The 18,110-nt window shown below is 43.7% G+C and overlaps 1 protein-coding gene across 1 annotated transcript in view; it reads right to left on the bottom strand.

Annotated features, from left to right (window-relative positions):
• Nucleotides 1-18,110, bottom strand: part of LOC126176339 (uncharacterized) — a 337,183-nt gene that overhangs the window by 38,453 nt on the left and 280,620 nt on the right. The window contains exon 12 of the mRNA XM_049923491.1: nt 5,709-5,886. Within this exon, the coding sequence (XP_049779448.1) occupies nt 5,709-5,886 (178 nt within the window). The remainder of the gene's footprint in view (nt 1-5,708; nt 5,887-18,110) is intronic.

The following is an 18,110-nucleotide window of genomic DNA, read 5'->3' as shown; positions in this document are numbered from 1 at the left end:
TAAATACGGAAAGCATATTGCGGATATGAACGTCAGATTAAGTGATTGTAAATATTCAAGTTTTTGTCTTGAGTACTGGAAATATTGACTAGTTAGACTCTGCTACTCTTGTACATAAACAAATAGCGTGAAGGACACTGTCACCATCTTTGTTAAAATTAAAGAGGTGGAAAATTTTCCAGATATATTGTTACTGAAATGTATTGAGTTTTTACTTTCGATAATGTGAAGATGGGATGGTAAATGTCATGACAGGACCTGTGCGGATGTGGCACAGTGTAGGCTGCAGACACTAGAGCCGCAGACAACCAGAGATTATTAGATTAGATTAATACTAGTTCCATGGATCATGAATACTATATTTCCTAATGATGTGGAACGAGTCAAATTTTCCAATACATGACATAATTAAGTTAATTTAACAACATAATTAAGTTAATATAACAACTATTTAATTTTTTTAAATTTTTTGTTTTGTTTTTTCTTTTTTTTTCTTTTTTTATATCTAAAAATTCCTCTGTGGAGTAGAAGAAGCTGTCTGTGTCCGTGTTAGGAATGTGCCAAACGAAAATGTGCTATGATGTGACGAACATAGGTCAAAATAGCAAAATTACAATGTATTTTCTTCTGTCAATGTGTAACACAGAGTTCGTTTTGTTGTCTTCCTCTGTAATTATTTTTTCTGTAAAGACCTATTAAATACAGACATGAGATTGACTGACTTTGTAATATGCTAATCAAACGTATTTTATTAATTATCTGTTTTCATATTGTTAACAAATTACTTGTCATTTTTATATTGAAGGTTATCTTGATAATCAAATGGGTATTGCTTAATGCATTGAGGTACTTAATGTGGGGAGCTGTTTCGAATTGGGCAGGATAATCATTAACTAAATTTGTGGCTTATTCCATTTTTCTCAGTTTTACAGTCAAGGCTAAGATTTTTATCTGTGTAAATAATTATCTTTACTTAAAGATTATGATTATTTTTGTTATGCTATATGCTAAAACATCGAAAAGTTAAGGCTTTTTTTATGTGTCATGTCATATGTGTTAATGCATAATCTAAAAATCAACTGACGTTTAAATATATGTATACATATATAATCAGCCAGAACATTATGACCGTCGGCCTACTATTGATATAAATCCATCCCGGTGATTGCTCACTGTTACTCTACCAGTCTGTGTACTACTTCCAGATTTACACAGGTCAGACAGAACATTACGACCATCGACCTACTATCGACATAAACCCATCCAGACGATAGCAGCGTCATCTAGACATAAATGACAAAATTAAGTGTTTTAAGGTAATCTTATACCAAGCATCCTGCAGAATTGCTGCAGGTCCAGGTAACGATGATGAAAGTGGATAATGGTCATGCAGCCTTCTCTCGAAAGTGGGCCACAAAGGCTCAACAACACTGAGATGTGGTGGTTATGGTGGCCAGGACAGATGCGACAGCTCATCCTGCCTCTCACAAAGCTAGTCCCAGACAATGCATCTGTGTGACCAGGAGTCCTGACAGTCTTGCAACACAGCATCTGCTCTGGGGAGCAGACACTGTAACATGGAATGGAGCTGTTCAGCCCAGATGGTCACTTTATCGATGGCAGTTGTAGTGTCCTGCAGTCGGCAGGAAAGAACTAACGATCAAGTTTGATCACACTTTATTGTAACTAAAACGCTTTCTTGGCGTGCACTAATTTCGAAGGGCAAGAACAACAAGAAGCACAAAAATGCTTGTGGTGACCAAACCAGATAAGACTACAAGACAATGAAAAGAAAATAACAACCGAAATACTACTATACACAATTACAAAGGTACAACTTTCTACTGAAGGCTGCAGTGAGTGTCTACTATGCCAGAGCTGTCCTAGCTGTAGGTACACACTGCCAGTCTGACTCTTTTAAAATGCTTATAACGCCGATTTGGCGGTGTACTACACGTAGTCACATTAGTTTTAATTAGTGGATCTCTGTCACATGGCTTTTCACGAAGTAGTCCCGTGTTTATGCGGAAAGTCTGTTGTTGTTTACAACCACTGGTGATGTTTTGGTCTGAACTCTTGAAGAGAGATCGGCAACCCACCCTGCTTGTCTGTTGTGTGGGCCTTCTAACTGATAAGGGCCGCTGTGACAGCAGTAATGTGATCTTGCAGAGTAAGCAAGAGGCTCCATCGAATACCTCTCTATGGCTGCCAAAATCATCACCAAATGCCGAACATGTTTCACTCTTGGAACATAAACTCTGTAAGAAGATTGAAAGCGTGTAAAAAAGACTTATCGTACCAAATGACATTCCTCCATTGTAACATAGTTCAGTTTTTGTGCCTTTGGCACAACATTTTCGTAATACGAGCATTTTCGTTACCTGATGAGTGGTTTTGGAATTCCATCTCGCCCTGCAGTTCCCTTCTTCTGGAGCTCCATTCAGTTTGTTTTGGTGCTGGCAGTTTTCGCGAGTGCGATATTTAGTTCTGTAGTGGCTGTAGCAGCTGGCGCCTTCTTATTTTTCGTCACACTCCTCTGCAGTCACCATCTGTCACGATCACTCGACACACACTCTCGTCTGCACTCAGTCTTAGGGACTGGTGTGTGCGATGTAAACCACCGATACAGTGTTTCTGGAAACACCAAACACTTCTGCTACCTCACATACGGAAGCACCCACCATACTAGCACCAACAATTTGCCACGTTCGAATTGACATAGCTCCGACATAATGAACTCATAACTACACGAAACACGTTTTTGACCGCTACCGACAGTAGTAACTAACTGAATACACTGCACAGATGCAGTTCGTAGTTAAATACGACACTGCGAAACCTGCGGGCTTTGCTAGCATCTGCATTCCTCGTTGAGTTTCATATTTTTGTCCAACTGCTGTATCTATTACGGCTCTAAGATCCATTAGAATGGAGTGTTTGTGAAGTAGCATATTACATGACATTTGGTATATTGAGAGACCTAACCTCCATTTTAGGTGATGGCGAGACAGCAGCTAAATTACTGCCGTCAGTTGTGTGTGGCGCCAGAACTCCCACCCAGTTTTATTGGATGAAGATTTTCATGTGTTGCAGGATGGTTGTTACAGCACTTTTATTGCACGATTGTGCAGCCTTATTAATGCAATAAACTGTTTTGCTAATGCTCTACAGAAGGTTCGTCTGAAAAGTTCAGTTATTATTCTTAGACAATAAAGGAAAGATTAGTTACGAAAAAGTACCTTAATTGGTCTTCAGAGTAATCACCATTAGCAACAACATACTTCTGACATAGGTCGTGAAGCTGCTGGAAACTGTCAGCACACGCTGTCAGTGGGATAATCACTCGCAGCACCATGGTCACGTGTTGCTGGATATCCGCATCGTGGCAGGAGATGAGACCTGGTGCTGCCAGCTCTATCCAGATATAAAGCGACAGCCAGTGGCATGGTGCTCCATGTCGTCACTGTCGCAAAAAGCGATCAACATCGTCTTAATCTTGAATTTGTGAGCTGAATTTTTTTGGAAGACAATGAAGACCATGCCATTGACTGTCGCTTGGTCTCTGGATAGTGTTGGTACTACTAAGTCTAATCTCCTGTGATGACTTGCATATCCAACAACGCGTGACCACGATGTTTTGAGGGATTCCATTAGAAGCGTTTGCTGACAGATCCACAGCAGATGTCATAAGTTTGTTGTAGCTAATGGTAAATTTCCGAAGGCCAGTTAAGGTATTTTCTTTGTTGTTCATTTTCTAAGACCATTCACCATATTTTTTAGACGCACCTTGTATGTGTGATAAGACAATGACCGGAGAGGTACTGGTGAACGAACGTATCTGCGATATTTCAATGGCTGACTTCATAGATAGAAAGTATTTTTTTTTTAATTTTAACAATGACTACTCCTACCAATGTATAGAGAACAGGCCCTCAAAATTAGATGCACATATCCTTGAGTCCACCCAAGCATCCATCCACCCAGCCACAGTCTACATTACTCGGCTGCAGCACAGATGGTGACAGGGTGCGCAGACCACACTAGGGATGGCGGTTATCGCTGAAACAACCGGCTTTTGGTTATATCGATTTTCTTCCACGCCAGTTTAACATTGCTGTTAAAACAGATCAAAATAACCGGTTTCTAAAATAGCCGATTTTGTTTTTTTTTAATATCGTTGCAAAATGTAGAAATGGAAGGAACATTAAAAAGATTTGATTCAATCAGTTTCAAGACACATAGGATCACAATATCAAATTCGGTAGGTAAATAAAGGAAAACTTAGTCTGTCCACCATTTGCTGCTTTTCTCGAAAAGTGATAAGAGATTGAATACTATAAAAGAACACCAATATTCTCCTGTTGATTCTAATTCCTTGAAACTCTGCTAAAAATTCATATAATCGTGGATCATACCACTGTTTGGACATTACAGATAGTCACTGCTAAAGGATGAAAAGTAAGGTTCAGGAAGTTTATTTTGCTGAAATGATAATTAAATCAAGACCCTAAAGTGCCGACAGGCGTTGATATACCGGGTGATCAAAAAGTCAGTATAAATTTGGAAACTGAATAAATCACGGATTAATGTAGATAGAGAGGTACAAATTGACACACATGCTTGGAATGACATGGGGCTTTATAACAACCAAAAAAAATACAAAAGTTCAAAAATGTCCGACAGATGGAGCTTCATCTGATCAGAATAGCGATAATTAGCATAACAAAGTAAGACAAAGCAAAGATGATGTTCTTTACAGGAAATGCTCAATATGTCCACCATCATTCCTCAACAATAGCTGTAGTCGAGGAATAATGTTGTGAACAACACTGTAAAGCATGTCCGGAGTTATGGTGAGGTATTGGCGTCGGATGTTGTCTTTCAGCAACCCTAGAGATGTCGGTCGATCACGATACACTTGCGACCTTAGGTAACCCCAAAGCCAATAACCGCACGGACTGGGGACCTGGGAGGCCAAGCATGACGAAAGTGGCTGCTGAGCACACAATCATCACCAAACGACGCGCACAAGAGATCTTTCACGCGTCTAGAAATACTTTTTTTTGTTCTAATAAAACCCCATGTCATTCCAAGCATGTGTGTCAATATTTACCTCTCTATCTACATTATTCCGTGATTTATTAAGTTTTCAAATTTATACTGACTTTTTAATCACCCGGTGCATGAACGGGGACAGCTGAAAATGTGTGCCCAGACCAGGACTCGAACCCGGTATCTCCTGCTTACGTGGCATACACTCTATCCATCTGAGCCCTCTGCGGGTACAGAGGATAATGCGACTGCAGGGGTTTATCCCTTGCACGCTCCCCGTGAGACCCACATTCCCACCCTAATGTCCACACACTACATTCGTAGTGTCCCTGTCCATTACACTCATCAAATGCGTCAGACAATCTTACGAGTCCCGTAAGAGTTTGTGCAATGCGTGGGCACTGTCACCGATGGTATCTGTTCTTTCGGACATGTCCGAAAGAACAGATACCATCTTCATACAGTTAACGCTAACTGGCCATTGACCTTCTTCTGTGTTGATGCACATGCATTACCCGAACTCTTACGGGACTCGGTAAAATACCGAAGAATACTGCTTGTTCAGAAATAAAATACCAGTATCGTTTTTAACCAGTCGGTTTTCCCCCATCGCTTGCCCACACTACTTGCCACTTGCTGCTGTTAAGTCGCCTCACCTGCTGTGGAGGCGGCGGCGGCGGATGCGGCGCGTCCGGTCCGGCCCACGGTGGCAACGTCGACCGCGCAGGGCGGCAGTGCGACGCGCAGGCGCAGAACGCGGCCGGGCGTCGGCGCCAGTACCAGGGGAAGCCCCGCCGTGACGCCGGCGGAGAGTGCGCGCGCCGCCCCCGCCGCCTCGGCCGCCCACCGCCGCCCACGGCTCGCCTCCAGCCGCAGCACCGCCCCGGCATCCGCTGCCGGCTCCGTGCACACCTGCCGATGCATAAATACATACACTCAATTCTTCCAACAAATGCTACGAGAACAAAGGAATTTGACTGTGTTGCATGGACGCTTAGACGAAGTAGTGATTCAGAAACATTACTTCTCATGAAGTCGTTCTCCGTACAATGCACACTCAGTAGTTGCTCCGTACCCAAATTACTCTTCCAACGTTATTCAGTAGGCACTACACTCATTACCAAGAAGTTTACGAGATATCCGAGAATAATGAGAAAAAAAGCGAGCAGGGAACAGAAAATGAAATGGCATCCCGGGTGGGTATTTCGAAGGAATTCAGTAATAGCAAAAGTTTATTCACTCACTTATCAGGGTACAGTGACTGTGAAAGGGAACGCGTTTGACAGTAACTGTGTGCTGGACCCATAGTTTAATGTGTTCTCAGTCAGATAGGAGACCTGTATACAAGGTGTCACACGAAACTGCAGCTACATTTACATTCCATAAGCGAAAGTACAGTAGGTGTGGGTCTATGGTTCGGTTCTGGGGGAGGGTCTGGTTGTAATTTGTTACCCTCCCCTCCCCCGCACTGCTCGCAGCCCCCAGCCAAATACAGTTTCGCATCACCACCACACTATCTGCTGCAGATGATTAGTTTGACAGTTTAATAATATTATTTGTAAAATATATAAAATATTTTTAATACAAGAATAAAATTTTGCTTATATCAGTACTTAGTACATCACAGTAGATAACTTGCAAGATGTTGCATATGAGAGAAAGACAATATTAGAAAAACAATTTTTCGAGAATTTAAGGATTCCTTTTGTCATGTAATTGATTTAAGAAATGTAATAGCGATAAACCTGTTTTGTTTATTTTCCAACGCATTCATTTTTTTATGGTACAGTCATAGCTATTTGCGGCCACAACAGCAGCCTTCATATAGTGCAGAATACGTAATGATCGCCTTATGACCCGCCAGGTTAGCCGAGCGCGCTAACGCGCTGTTTCCTGGACTCGGGTAACACGCCGACCCCGGATCGAACCCGCCCGGGGGATTAACGACGAGGGCCGGTCAGCCGGCCAGCATGGATGTGGTTTTTAGGTGGTTTTCCACATCCCCCTAGGTGAATACTGGGCTGGTCCCCACGTCCCGTCCCAGTTACACGGCTCGCAGACATCTGAACACTTTCACACTATTCCATGGATTCCACTAGTCGCAGGCAGTTGGGTTACACTAATTCCTTCCCGGGGGAGTACGGGGTGGCGGCAGGAAGGGCATCTGACCATCCCGTCAACTAACATTGCCACATCCGATTAACCATGCCGACCCTGCGTATCTGCGGGAAAAACGGCACAAGCGAAAGAAAGAACGTAAAGATCGTCTTATAGAGGGAGCGCGCATCTGACTCAAAGACTAGAGAAGTCGGCTGAATCTTCATAATTCCTTGATTTTTGACATTACCTTGAGTCAGACAACGCACTTACATTTGTTATTATCCAAATGTCGTTTATAGCACTTTGTTTAGTTCACAATTAGATCCAGTTAAAATCTACGTACTTTCTTTAAGATCTTAGTATTAGGGAACTCGGTACAAAACGGGCTAGCGGCGCATGAAGCGGCTGCTCCGTATTCTGGACGGGAGAGTGCTTCGGCTTATCCTACAGATGACATATGACCATGTCTCAACTGGAAGGAAGGCACGCCGGCCGAAGTGGCCGTGCGGTTAAAGGCGCTGCAGTCTGGAACCGTAAGACCGCTCCGGTCGCAGGTTCGAATCCTGCCTCGGGCATGGATGTTTGTGATGTCCTTAGGTTAGTTAGGTTTAACTAGTTCTAAGTTCAAGGGGACTAATGACCTCAGCAGTTGAGTCCCATAGTGCTCAGAGCCATTTGAACCATTTTTTTTTTTTTTTAAGGAAGGCACGGCAGCCGATTTCATTTGGTTTGGAGTGCGACTTGTGAGTGAACAGTCGTCCTTCACGTTTCCAGTTCTGTTTTTATAACTTTTGATGAATTTCAACGCATGGTGCCTAAGCAATTTAAGGTAACGAAATCAACTTTGGAAAGATCCGATCGTAAAGCTAAGGCTAATCCCAACTACAGAGTTCATATATGGGATGGAAAATTTAAAAATGTGTTCACTGCAAAACAAGAAGACGATCTGATAGCATACCTGGAGACAATGGAGAGCATCCTCCAACGATGAAACATCAGATTCTCAGATCACTAACGTATCAGTCACCAAAAAGAGAGCCGCGCGGGATTAGCCGAGCGGTCTAGGGCGCTGGTCCCGGCGGAGGTTCGAGTCCTCCCTCGGGCATCGGTGTGTGTGTTTATCCTTAGGATAATTTAGGTTAATTAGGGTGTAAGCTTAGGGACTGATGACCTTAGCAGTTAAGTCCCATAAGATTTCACATACATTTGAACATTTGAACCAAAAAGAAATGCGATGCTTTTAGTTTTAGTGTTTCTTTACTCTCTGAAACTCCTGCAGAATTTCGAAATTGAGATACGTAAAGGTATAAGTGTTTTTAGTGAACTGCTATTGACGGAGGGAGGGCGGGGTGGGGGGGGGGGGGTAGGGCGGAGATTGGCAGGATCCAATGACTCCCCCTCCCCCATAGCATACTCGGGGTTCCCGCCTGCTCTAAAGTGCATGCCTAAGGGTGATAACCTTTGTCCCTCTGTACAAGTCGTAACATCCTTATTTTTGCATTGTAGTACTTATCCAAGACGAGTGTCAAAGGTAGCAGAATTGTTCTGCAGTGTATCGTAAATGATGGTTTTCTAAATTTGATTAACTTGACCCGAAAATTTGCATTTTTCCCTTCAACGATTCCCATCCAAGTTCAAGAAGGATTTCCATTAGATTCTGGTGCTGAAGCGATAGGTTCAAATGGCTCTGAGCACTATGGGACTTAACTTCTAAGGTTATCAGTCCCCTAGAACTTAGAACTACTTAAACCTAACTAACCTAAAGACATCACACACATCCATGTCCAACGCCTAGATTCGCTCGGCCACCTCGGCCGGCGAAGCGATAGGTAATAAATCTTGGAGAACGCCTATGAACTGCAACAATATCTTTAATCCAGTTGGTATGGATAACAAATACTGTAGCACTTCTGAGGATCACAAGTATTCTGCACGCAGTCTGCTTCGTAAGTGCGCCACACAGAACTTCTCTAGCAAGCAGCATTCGCTGATTCACCTCTCTGTAGCTGCCCTTTTGCGCTCGTTCCATTTGATGTGGCGTTCCAACGTTGGACATACGTGTTAAATGACGAGGCGTATCATTAATACTGCATTTGTTTCGCTACATAATCACATTACCTTGATGTATCTGCATTTAAAACAAGCTTCCCTTCGTTACACCAATTAGAAATACTGTAATTTAATAATTTTTTCATTGCGATTTGCATGCGTCATTTTTCTATTTTTTCTGTTCACTTTTTGTTAAACTTATTTCCATGCCTGCTTCTTCAATCACTCTCTGTCAAGTATTTAATTGTTCTCCTGTGTCTGTTCTTTTCTTCACAAATCATGATATTATCTTCATATATTATGATTTTCATATCATCTACTGTTTACCAGTGTTGAACTTCCCTTGTCATGTCCATGACAATAGTCAAATGCACTGGTGAGAGCACACTTCCTTGCCAGATACCTCTACCTGTTATAAACCATTCAGATTCTTTGACGTCTATTATAATACAATTCAGACATTTTTGTATATGTTTCCTATTCTCATTGCATTCCGTTTGACAGTTTCAGTCCGCTCAGACCTCGCTGTATCTCTTCTCCATTAACAGTGTCGTACGCCTTTTTATCGCAACGAATGCAGCTATGGTGTCTTTCCCAACCTCCCATTTCTTTTGTGTAACCTCTCTAGGTTATTCTAAATACTTTTAGGATATGATGGGTGCACTCGTAACCCCAAACAGTAAACGTTTGTAACTGAACACTACGCACGGCGTATTTAAAACTACACTACTGGAGATTAAAATTGCTACACGTCCTACAGAAGCGAAATTTAACCGACAGGAAGAAGATGCTGTGATATGCAAATGACTAGCTTTTCAGAGCATTCACACAAGGTGGGCGCCGGTGGCAACACCTACAAAATGCTCACATGAGGAAAGTTTCCAACCGATTTCTCATACACAAACAGCAGTTGACCGGCGTTGCCTGGTGAAACGTTGTTCTGATGCCTCCTGTAAGGAAGAGGAATGCGTACTATCACGTTTCCGACTTTGATAAAGGTCGAAAGCAGCCTATCGCTACTGTGGTTTATCGTATCGCGACACTGCTGCTTGCGTTGGTCGAGATCCAATGACTGTTAGCAGAATATGGAATCGGTAGGTTCAGGAGGGTAATACGGAACGCCGTGATGCATCCAAACGGCCTCGTATCACTAGCAGTCGAGATGACAGGCATCTTATCCGCATGGTTGTAACGGATCGTGCAGTCACGTCTCGAACCCTGAGTCAACAGACGGGGACGTTCGCAAGACAACAACCATCTGCACAAACAGTTCGACGGCGTTTGCAGCAGCATGGACTATCAGCTCGGAGACCACGACTGCGGTTACCCTTGACGCTGCATCACAGACAGGAGCGCCTGCGATGGTGTACTCAACGACGAACCTGGGTGCACGAATGGCAAAAGGTCATTTTTTCGGATTAATCCAGGTTCTGTTTACAGCTTCATGATGGTCGCATCCGTGTTTGGTGACATCGCGGTGAACGCACATTGGAAGCAGTTATTCGTCATCGCCATACTGGCGAATCATCCAGCGTGATGGTATGAGGTGCCATTGGTTACACGTCTCGGACACCTCTTGTTCGCACTGACGGCACTTTGAACAGTAGACGTTACATTTCATTTGTGTTTCGACCCGTGGCTGTACCCTTCATTCGATCCCTGCGAAACCCTACATTTCAGGAGGATAATGCACGACCGCATGTAACAGGTTCTGTGCGGGCCTTTCTGGATACAGAAAATCTTCGACTGATGCGGTGGCCAGCACATTCTCCAGATCTCTCACCAATTGAAAACGTCTGGTCAATGGTGGCCGAGCAACTGGCTCGTCACAATACGCCAGTCACCACTCTTGATTAACTGTGGTATCGTGTTGAAGCTTCATGGGCAACTGTACCTGTACACGCCATCCAAGCTCTGTTTGACTCAATGCCCAGGCGTATCAAGGCCGTTATTACGGCGAGAGGTGGTTGTTCTGGGTACTGATCTCTCAGGATCTATGCACCCAAATTGCGTGTAAATGTAATCACATGTCAGTTCTAGTATAATATATTTGTCCAATGAATACCCGTTTAACGTCTGCATTTCTTCTTGGTGTAGCAAATTTAATGGCCAGTAGTGTAGTAGCAGACATGAGGTCTCATCAAGGTTGGAGGTACGCATGCTTTAAATCAGTTATCGTGAAAAAGTAGCTCCCAACTCGGTTAGACAACAATTCTTCGACGTGAGGCAGTGGGTTTAGATCAACGTTAGACTGTTGATCACCACAGTCTTTACCCACCGGGGATACAGCACATTGGTCCTGGAGCTGTGCGATTTATGTCTAGAAAGAAGTGGGCGAGCTCTTGGTAATACAGAAGGCTTCAGAGTAATGTGACGCGTAATATTATGAACACACCTTGAGATCTAATTCAAAAATTTCCGTATACGTCGTGCGCAGTGCGTCAAAGTCAGAAAACGGCAGTGTGGAAGATGTTAAATTTACTTCGCCCTCTACTGTCAACCGAAAACTATTGATGGCGTCTAAGCCGAAAATGGTTTTAGCCGTAGGGGGGTGCACAAGTAAATAGGTTAGCGCATGTTCAACATTTTTGTACTTAGCCACTTCTCCGAGTAGGGGGCTGGCCCTGCGGCAGGAATACAAGACCCGGAGCATGGCAGCAGAGGCAAACTGGGCCGGCTACATGCGCCCCAGATGATTTGTGTCACGACAGCGCCGGTGTCCACCTGGAGTGGTTGAACAAAGTCAAGTTCAGAGTGAGCTTTCGCAGCGGTGCACGGCGGGCGCTGCAGCCGCAGCCTCGACTATTTGGACCTGTGGACTGCTTGTCGTCGCTGCTGCCGTGTCCGCTCTGGAGCACTCGGGACGCGCCTAAGGGTTTCCTCGACGTGCGTGACAGATGACGCGACGCCGAGGAGGGAGGGCGTTTCTGACCCGCCCCGTTGACGTCAGTAACAACAAATCACGACACTGAGGGCAGGGAGGATTGTTGTTTTTGGAATGTACAGGGACGCAGAATGATCGCTGTAAAGTCTGCGAGGTCTCATCGTTTATGTATAGATGATGTGTACTGTCTTGGAGATGTAGTATGTTAGCTCATTTACTTGTCATTTGTGTGAGTGTCTCTTCTAGTGTTTCTGTTGTGACTCCAGTTATGTTTCTGCGTGCGTATGAGAACCGCTCACAGTACAGCACGATGTGTTCAGGGGATCCACGTTGACCACGCTGTCAGTTGCCGTCCGCCGAAAGTGAGAAGCACTGTAAGTGCGCTGGATATGGCCATGACGAGTCAGGAAATTAACCGTGCCACGACTCACGAAAAACCATGCCCTGATGTTCGGGAAAACGTTCTACACCTTAAGGCCTTTGTCACTTTGGTCACACTCCCGTTGCCAGATGTCCTATTGCCAAGGTTCTCAGGACCAGGAATCATCGTGAAATAAATGAATCGGAATCTGTCTCAGTGTGGGTTCCCTTCCATATCCTTAATCCTTATCTATTTAAAAAACTACACATTGATCTTGCCAAAAGCCGAGAAGCGATTCTTCTTGGTGTTGTAGCTCTCTGGGGCACCCTGGTATGCTCTCTGGGGCACCCTGGGTTGCTCTCTGGGGCATCCTGGCATGCTGAATGCTGATTAATATTTCTGCATATGGGCCAAAATCTCGTCTCGAAAATGTTTTAGCTGGTTGCCTATCTGCCGCGCCAGGCCGCCTTTACTTTTAACAAGGCGGCCGGCCACGAAAAATCAAAATTTCTGGTCAGCGCCCTTCCGCGCCACTGCGCCGCAGCACGGAGTAGTGGTTTCATAACTGGCAGCTGTATAAGTAATGTATCTGGAAAGACAGCGTCAGTCGTCGAGGAGCCGCACGTGCAGCAGCATCGAGATACATTAGTTATGCCGCGTTATTTTAGGAGTAGGCGTTTGCCTCTTACAGTTTTTAAAGCAATAGACAACATTTCTAGTACTACCAACAATTACGTAGGCGCCCAAGTCATCTTGACGATTGCGTTCGATGTCTTCCCCTCTTACTTCCTTGACCTTATCGTGTCTTCCCCTCTTAAGCCAGTAGCAGGCTGCCTGATATCTCATCATTACGTCGAAGGAAAAAACAGCCAACATCCCACATAGCACATGTGTTGAGGTAGTACGGAATGCCCCCGACACCCTCCGAAGTTAACTCCTTTGTCCACGCCTCGCTGCTGTCCTGTTCGTCACTAGAGCAAGCCTACATGTTCATACGCTTGCTGCTAAGCTTACCACCGATAAGGGAAGGAAGCAGTGGTCTGGTCTGATGTGTGTGATTGGTAGTCTGTACTATGATGTGTTTATGGCTGTGTAGTGTTTATGTGTAGTGTGTTTTCTTTGTTTTACCAGTACTCGTGCTAGGTGAAGTTGTGTTTTTCCTCAACGTATACTCACAGGTAGACTGCAGTTATTTGTTTTTTAATGTTTATGTTCTGTATTTTTTTTGATTGGTGTCATTGTAATGTGTCTTTCAGTAAAATGTATACTGTTGTGTGTGCTGCGATAATTACGTTGTTTTTGTTACACCAATGTTGTTTGGTGTTCAGAATACCACCTGTTTTGCTCTCTAGTGACCATCGGTTTTCGGCGAAAACCACTACTAAGAGGTCATCGGCGTATCCAATGACACTGTTAGTGTGTGAGTCATTGCCTACGAGATGCAAGATTGCGATGTCCCAAAACACGAGTCCGTAAATCGAGCCTTGCGGCCACAGCTTTATGATCTTTTTCACCACATTCAACGTTTTCCGCCGTCCAGTTTGCGACTCTGTTTATGCTATAATACTGGAAACGATCGAGTGTGCCTGCAATGTCGATTTAGATAGCGATAACATAGTCAAGTTGAGTATACCGTATAATTTTTGTTTTTACTGCATCGTCTATTTATTCTCTTAATCTGAACCCATACTGATGGAGGCTATGGCCGTAGAGTTCTCTATGCTCCTGTACGCGGTTACATAGGAGTGGTTCCTATACCTTAGCTAGGGAGCTGATGAGGCATAGAGGTCTCTAGGTCTTAGGTTCTGTAGATTTTTTATGATAGCAGTGTTGGCGGTTTTCCATGATTTAGGAACCCTGCCCGGTCGCACAGCGTCGTTTAATAAGTCTGTCAGATACAATGTTATTATTGGTGCTGCCTGTTGTAACGCTTCTACATGGATGTTGTCTGGGCTGTGAGGCTGGCAATTGCCAATGCGACCTAGAAATCTACATGTAACGTTTTCAGTTATCCATTCCCTGTATAGTTCGTCTCTGAGTCTTTGTTGTGGTACTGTATCTGCCTTGGGATCATCGTCTAGGAGACTTTTGCTAAGCAGAACTCGTGCCGTGCTTCCCCACACTTGGGTCATAGTACCGTCGTCCTCCCTTAACGTAGCCAGAACTAAGGGATATTTTATCCTTTCAGCCATTTCTTGTATGGTTGACCACAGGAGCCAGGTTGTAATTGTATTGCTACGTGTTCTTCCGATTGCTTTCTTCTTCTCTCGAGCAGTTCGTTCTTGAGTACATCGTTTGCGTCTCTGTGATGAAGACTGCATCCCAGAAGCACAAACGCCCGTCGTGTGCCTGGACCGTGTGTGAGAACCTAATCAAGCCTCCGCTTCGTATAACGCTGCGTCCCGTGAAGAATTATATAAAGACGCTAGACAAAGGTTTAGGCACTTTTCGGTACCTGTGAAAAACTGTTTTCATTGAGTGAAGCGAAACTGAAGTATGATAGTGGCCCCACGATGGCTGTGATCTTAAAAGCAGTTAGATAAGTTCTTTACTCCCTCAGTCCTCTAGTAGCACCCAAAGGCGCAGGGAAAAAATGTTCTAGCATTTTCACACGTAAAAGAGATTATTGCTGACAGCCAGTTCCAAGATTCAGTCAGAGATGTTTCGAGACATGTGTATGTGGTATTTAATTCAGTAGCAGCTAACTTGCATGAAAATTATAAATCGGGCGCTCTTTCTAATCTTGCATTAAAGTTTAGTTATCGTCAACTTGAGTGTATCTATCCACTAGGTTCAAATGGTCCAAATGGCTCTGAGCACTATGGGACTTAACATCTGTGGTCATCAGTCCCCTAGAACTTAGAACTACTTAAACCTAACTAACCTAAGGACAGCACACAACACCCAGTCGTCACGAGGCAGAGAAAATCCGTGACCCCGCCGGTATCCACTAGGATAACAATCCCAGTTGTTACGTAGATTCGACTGTCGGTAATAGAGCACAGACAGCAGGTTTCCTGCATGAATCTCACAGTCTGACTTATCTTCATTTTCTGTCTTAGAACCTATATTCGGTCAGCGACAGACGTGTTGAACGTTTGTGCCAGGACATGTCAGTGACGCAGTCGCCTCTTAGGTGTCGATGGAGCAGCCGGTGTCACGTGACCCCTTCTGGCCGCTCCAGCGCAACTTCCCAAATGTTCAGTGCAAACGCAGGTCTGCAGTCCAGAAATTCAAACAAAATACGTCTCCAATTAAAGAAGTACCGTCCACACGTGCATGTATGTATTTTCTATATATGTTCGTTTATATTCACATGTACACCGAAGCGTCAAAGAAACTGGTATAGGCATGCGTATTCAAATACAGAGATATGTAAATAGGCAGAAAACGGCGCCACAGTAGGCAACGCCTATATGAGACAAGTGTGTGGCGCAGTTGTTAGAACCGTTACTGTTACTACATTGGCGTGTTACTAAGATTTAAGGGAGTTCGAACGTGGTGCTATGGTCGGCGCACGAACGATGGGACACAGTATCTCCGACGTAGCGGTCAAGTGGGGATTTTCCTGTACGACTACTTTACGAATGTACCGTGAATATCAGGAATCCGGTATAAGATCAAATATCCGACGTCGCCGTGGCCGGAAAAGTATCCTGCAAGAATGGAACCAACGACGACTGAAGAGAATCGTTTAACATGACAGAAGAGCAACCCCTCAACAAATTGCTACATAATTCAATGCCGTGCCTTCAACAAGTGTCAGCTTGCGAACCATTGAAAGAAACGTCATCGATACGGGCTTCTGGAGCCGAAAGCCCACTCGTGTACCTTCGATGACATCACGACACAAAGCCTTACGCACCGTTTGGGCCCGTCATCACCGACATTGGGCTGTTGATGACTGGAAACATGTTGCCTGGTCAGACGAGTCTCGTTTCTAATTGCGTCGAGCGGATGAACGTGTACGACTATGGAGACAACCTCATGACTCCATGGTCCCTGCATGTCAACAGGGGCTTGCTCAAGCTGGCGGAGGGCCTGTAATGGTGTGGGGCGTGTGCAGTTGGAGTGATATGGGACCCATTCACAACTACTACAGAGTGACACCACGTTCAAACTCACTTAAATCTTGATAACCTGCCATGGTAGCAGCAGTAACCGACGTGACAACTGCGGCAGGCACTTGTACTGCTGCACTGTATGAAGAAAAGTTATTAAAAAGTCCATAAGTATGTGCATAATTTAACTGGAAGAATGCAGAAATGCTAATGCTAAAATCAGCAGAGTCCTCTAACTGGGAAAATATCAAGAATAGTATCCCACAGGGTTCAGTCATTGGTCCCTTAATGTATATTAATGACTTGCCACTCTATATTCATGAAGGTGCAAAGCTAGTTCTTTTTGCTGATGATACAAGTATAGTAATCACGCCCAACAAGCAATAATCAGCTGAAGAAATTGTAAATAATGTCTTTTTGAAAATCATTAAGTAGTTTTCCGCAAATGAACTCTTACTAAACTTTGAGAAAACACAGTTCATACAATATGTACAGTAAATGGCATAACGCCACTGATAAATATAGACTATGAACAAAAGTCTATTGCTAAGGCAGAATATTCAAAAATTCTGGGTGTGTGCATTGATGAGAAATTGAATGGAAGAAACACATCGATTATCTGCTGAAATGGTTAGGTTAAGCTACTTATGCTATTAGGGTTATTGCAAATTTTGGTGATAAACATATCAGTAAATTAGCCTATTATGCCTATTCAATGCAAAGCAAATTAAAATAATTTCTCAATTACAGCTCCTTCTACTCAATAGATGAATTTTTAGATATGAAGTAGTAACTGTAAAAAAAAATATTATTTTGCGTAAAGAAAACTTATATTAAAGTGACACGTTCCACATCATTACAAAATGTCGTATTCGTGATCTATGGAACAAGGATTAATGTATGCATGTATTATATAGAGGTGTCTTTTGTCGTATATTTTTGTCTGCGTAATTATATTAAATAGTAGCCACTGAAAAGCGTGTGAGAGGCATGAGCACGATAGTTACATATACGAAGCTCCTTAATCCCAGTAGAAACATATTTTCCTCCAAATCTCATGCACAGTAAGTTACAAGATCGATTATGTGTAGATGTTAACATTCCTTAGCACACGAAATGTGTTGTATATGTTTTTTTCGCCCCTGAGAATAAGACAGAGTTCTGTAATAACCTGCATCTTTAACGAGAATTCAAATGTTCAAATGTGTGTGAAATATTATGGGACTTAACTGCTAAGGGTACCAGTCCCTAAGCTTACACACTATTTAACCTAAATTATCCTAAGGACAAACACACACACCCATGCCCGAGGGAGGACTCGAATCTCCACCGGGACCAGCCGCACAGTCCATGACTGCAGCGCCTTTGACAAACGAGAATTGCCCTCAGAACGTTCACGCTTATAGTTTGATTATGCAACACCGATCAGATTTACGCCGTGAAATAACACTGATTGAGCCAGTATTTAAATCAGAATAGCACAGAGATATTTATCTTGTCAGACTGTGTTCCATACTGACTCATGCAGTCATCTCCTTTGGTTGCCTGCTCCCCCTGTTTGCATTATCTGTTATGCTATGTCATTTAATTCCAGATTAAAGTA

The sequence above is a fragment of the Schistocerca cancellata genome, chromosome 3 (genome assembly GCF_023864275.1).
Source record: "Schistocerca cancellata isolate TAMUIC-IGC-003103 chromosome 3, iqSchCanc2.1, whole genome shotgun sequence".
Taxonomy (NCBI): domain Eukaryota; kingdom Metazoa; phylum Arthropoda; class Insecta; order Orthoptera; family Acrididae; genus Schistocerca; species Schistocerca cancellata.
Note: the sequence above shows the minus strand (reverse complement) of the source record. Positions and strands in the feature narration are given on the sequence as shown.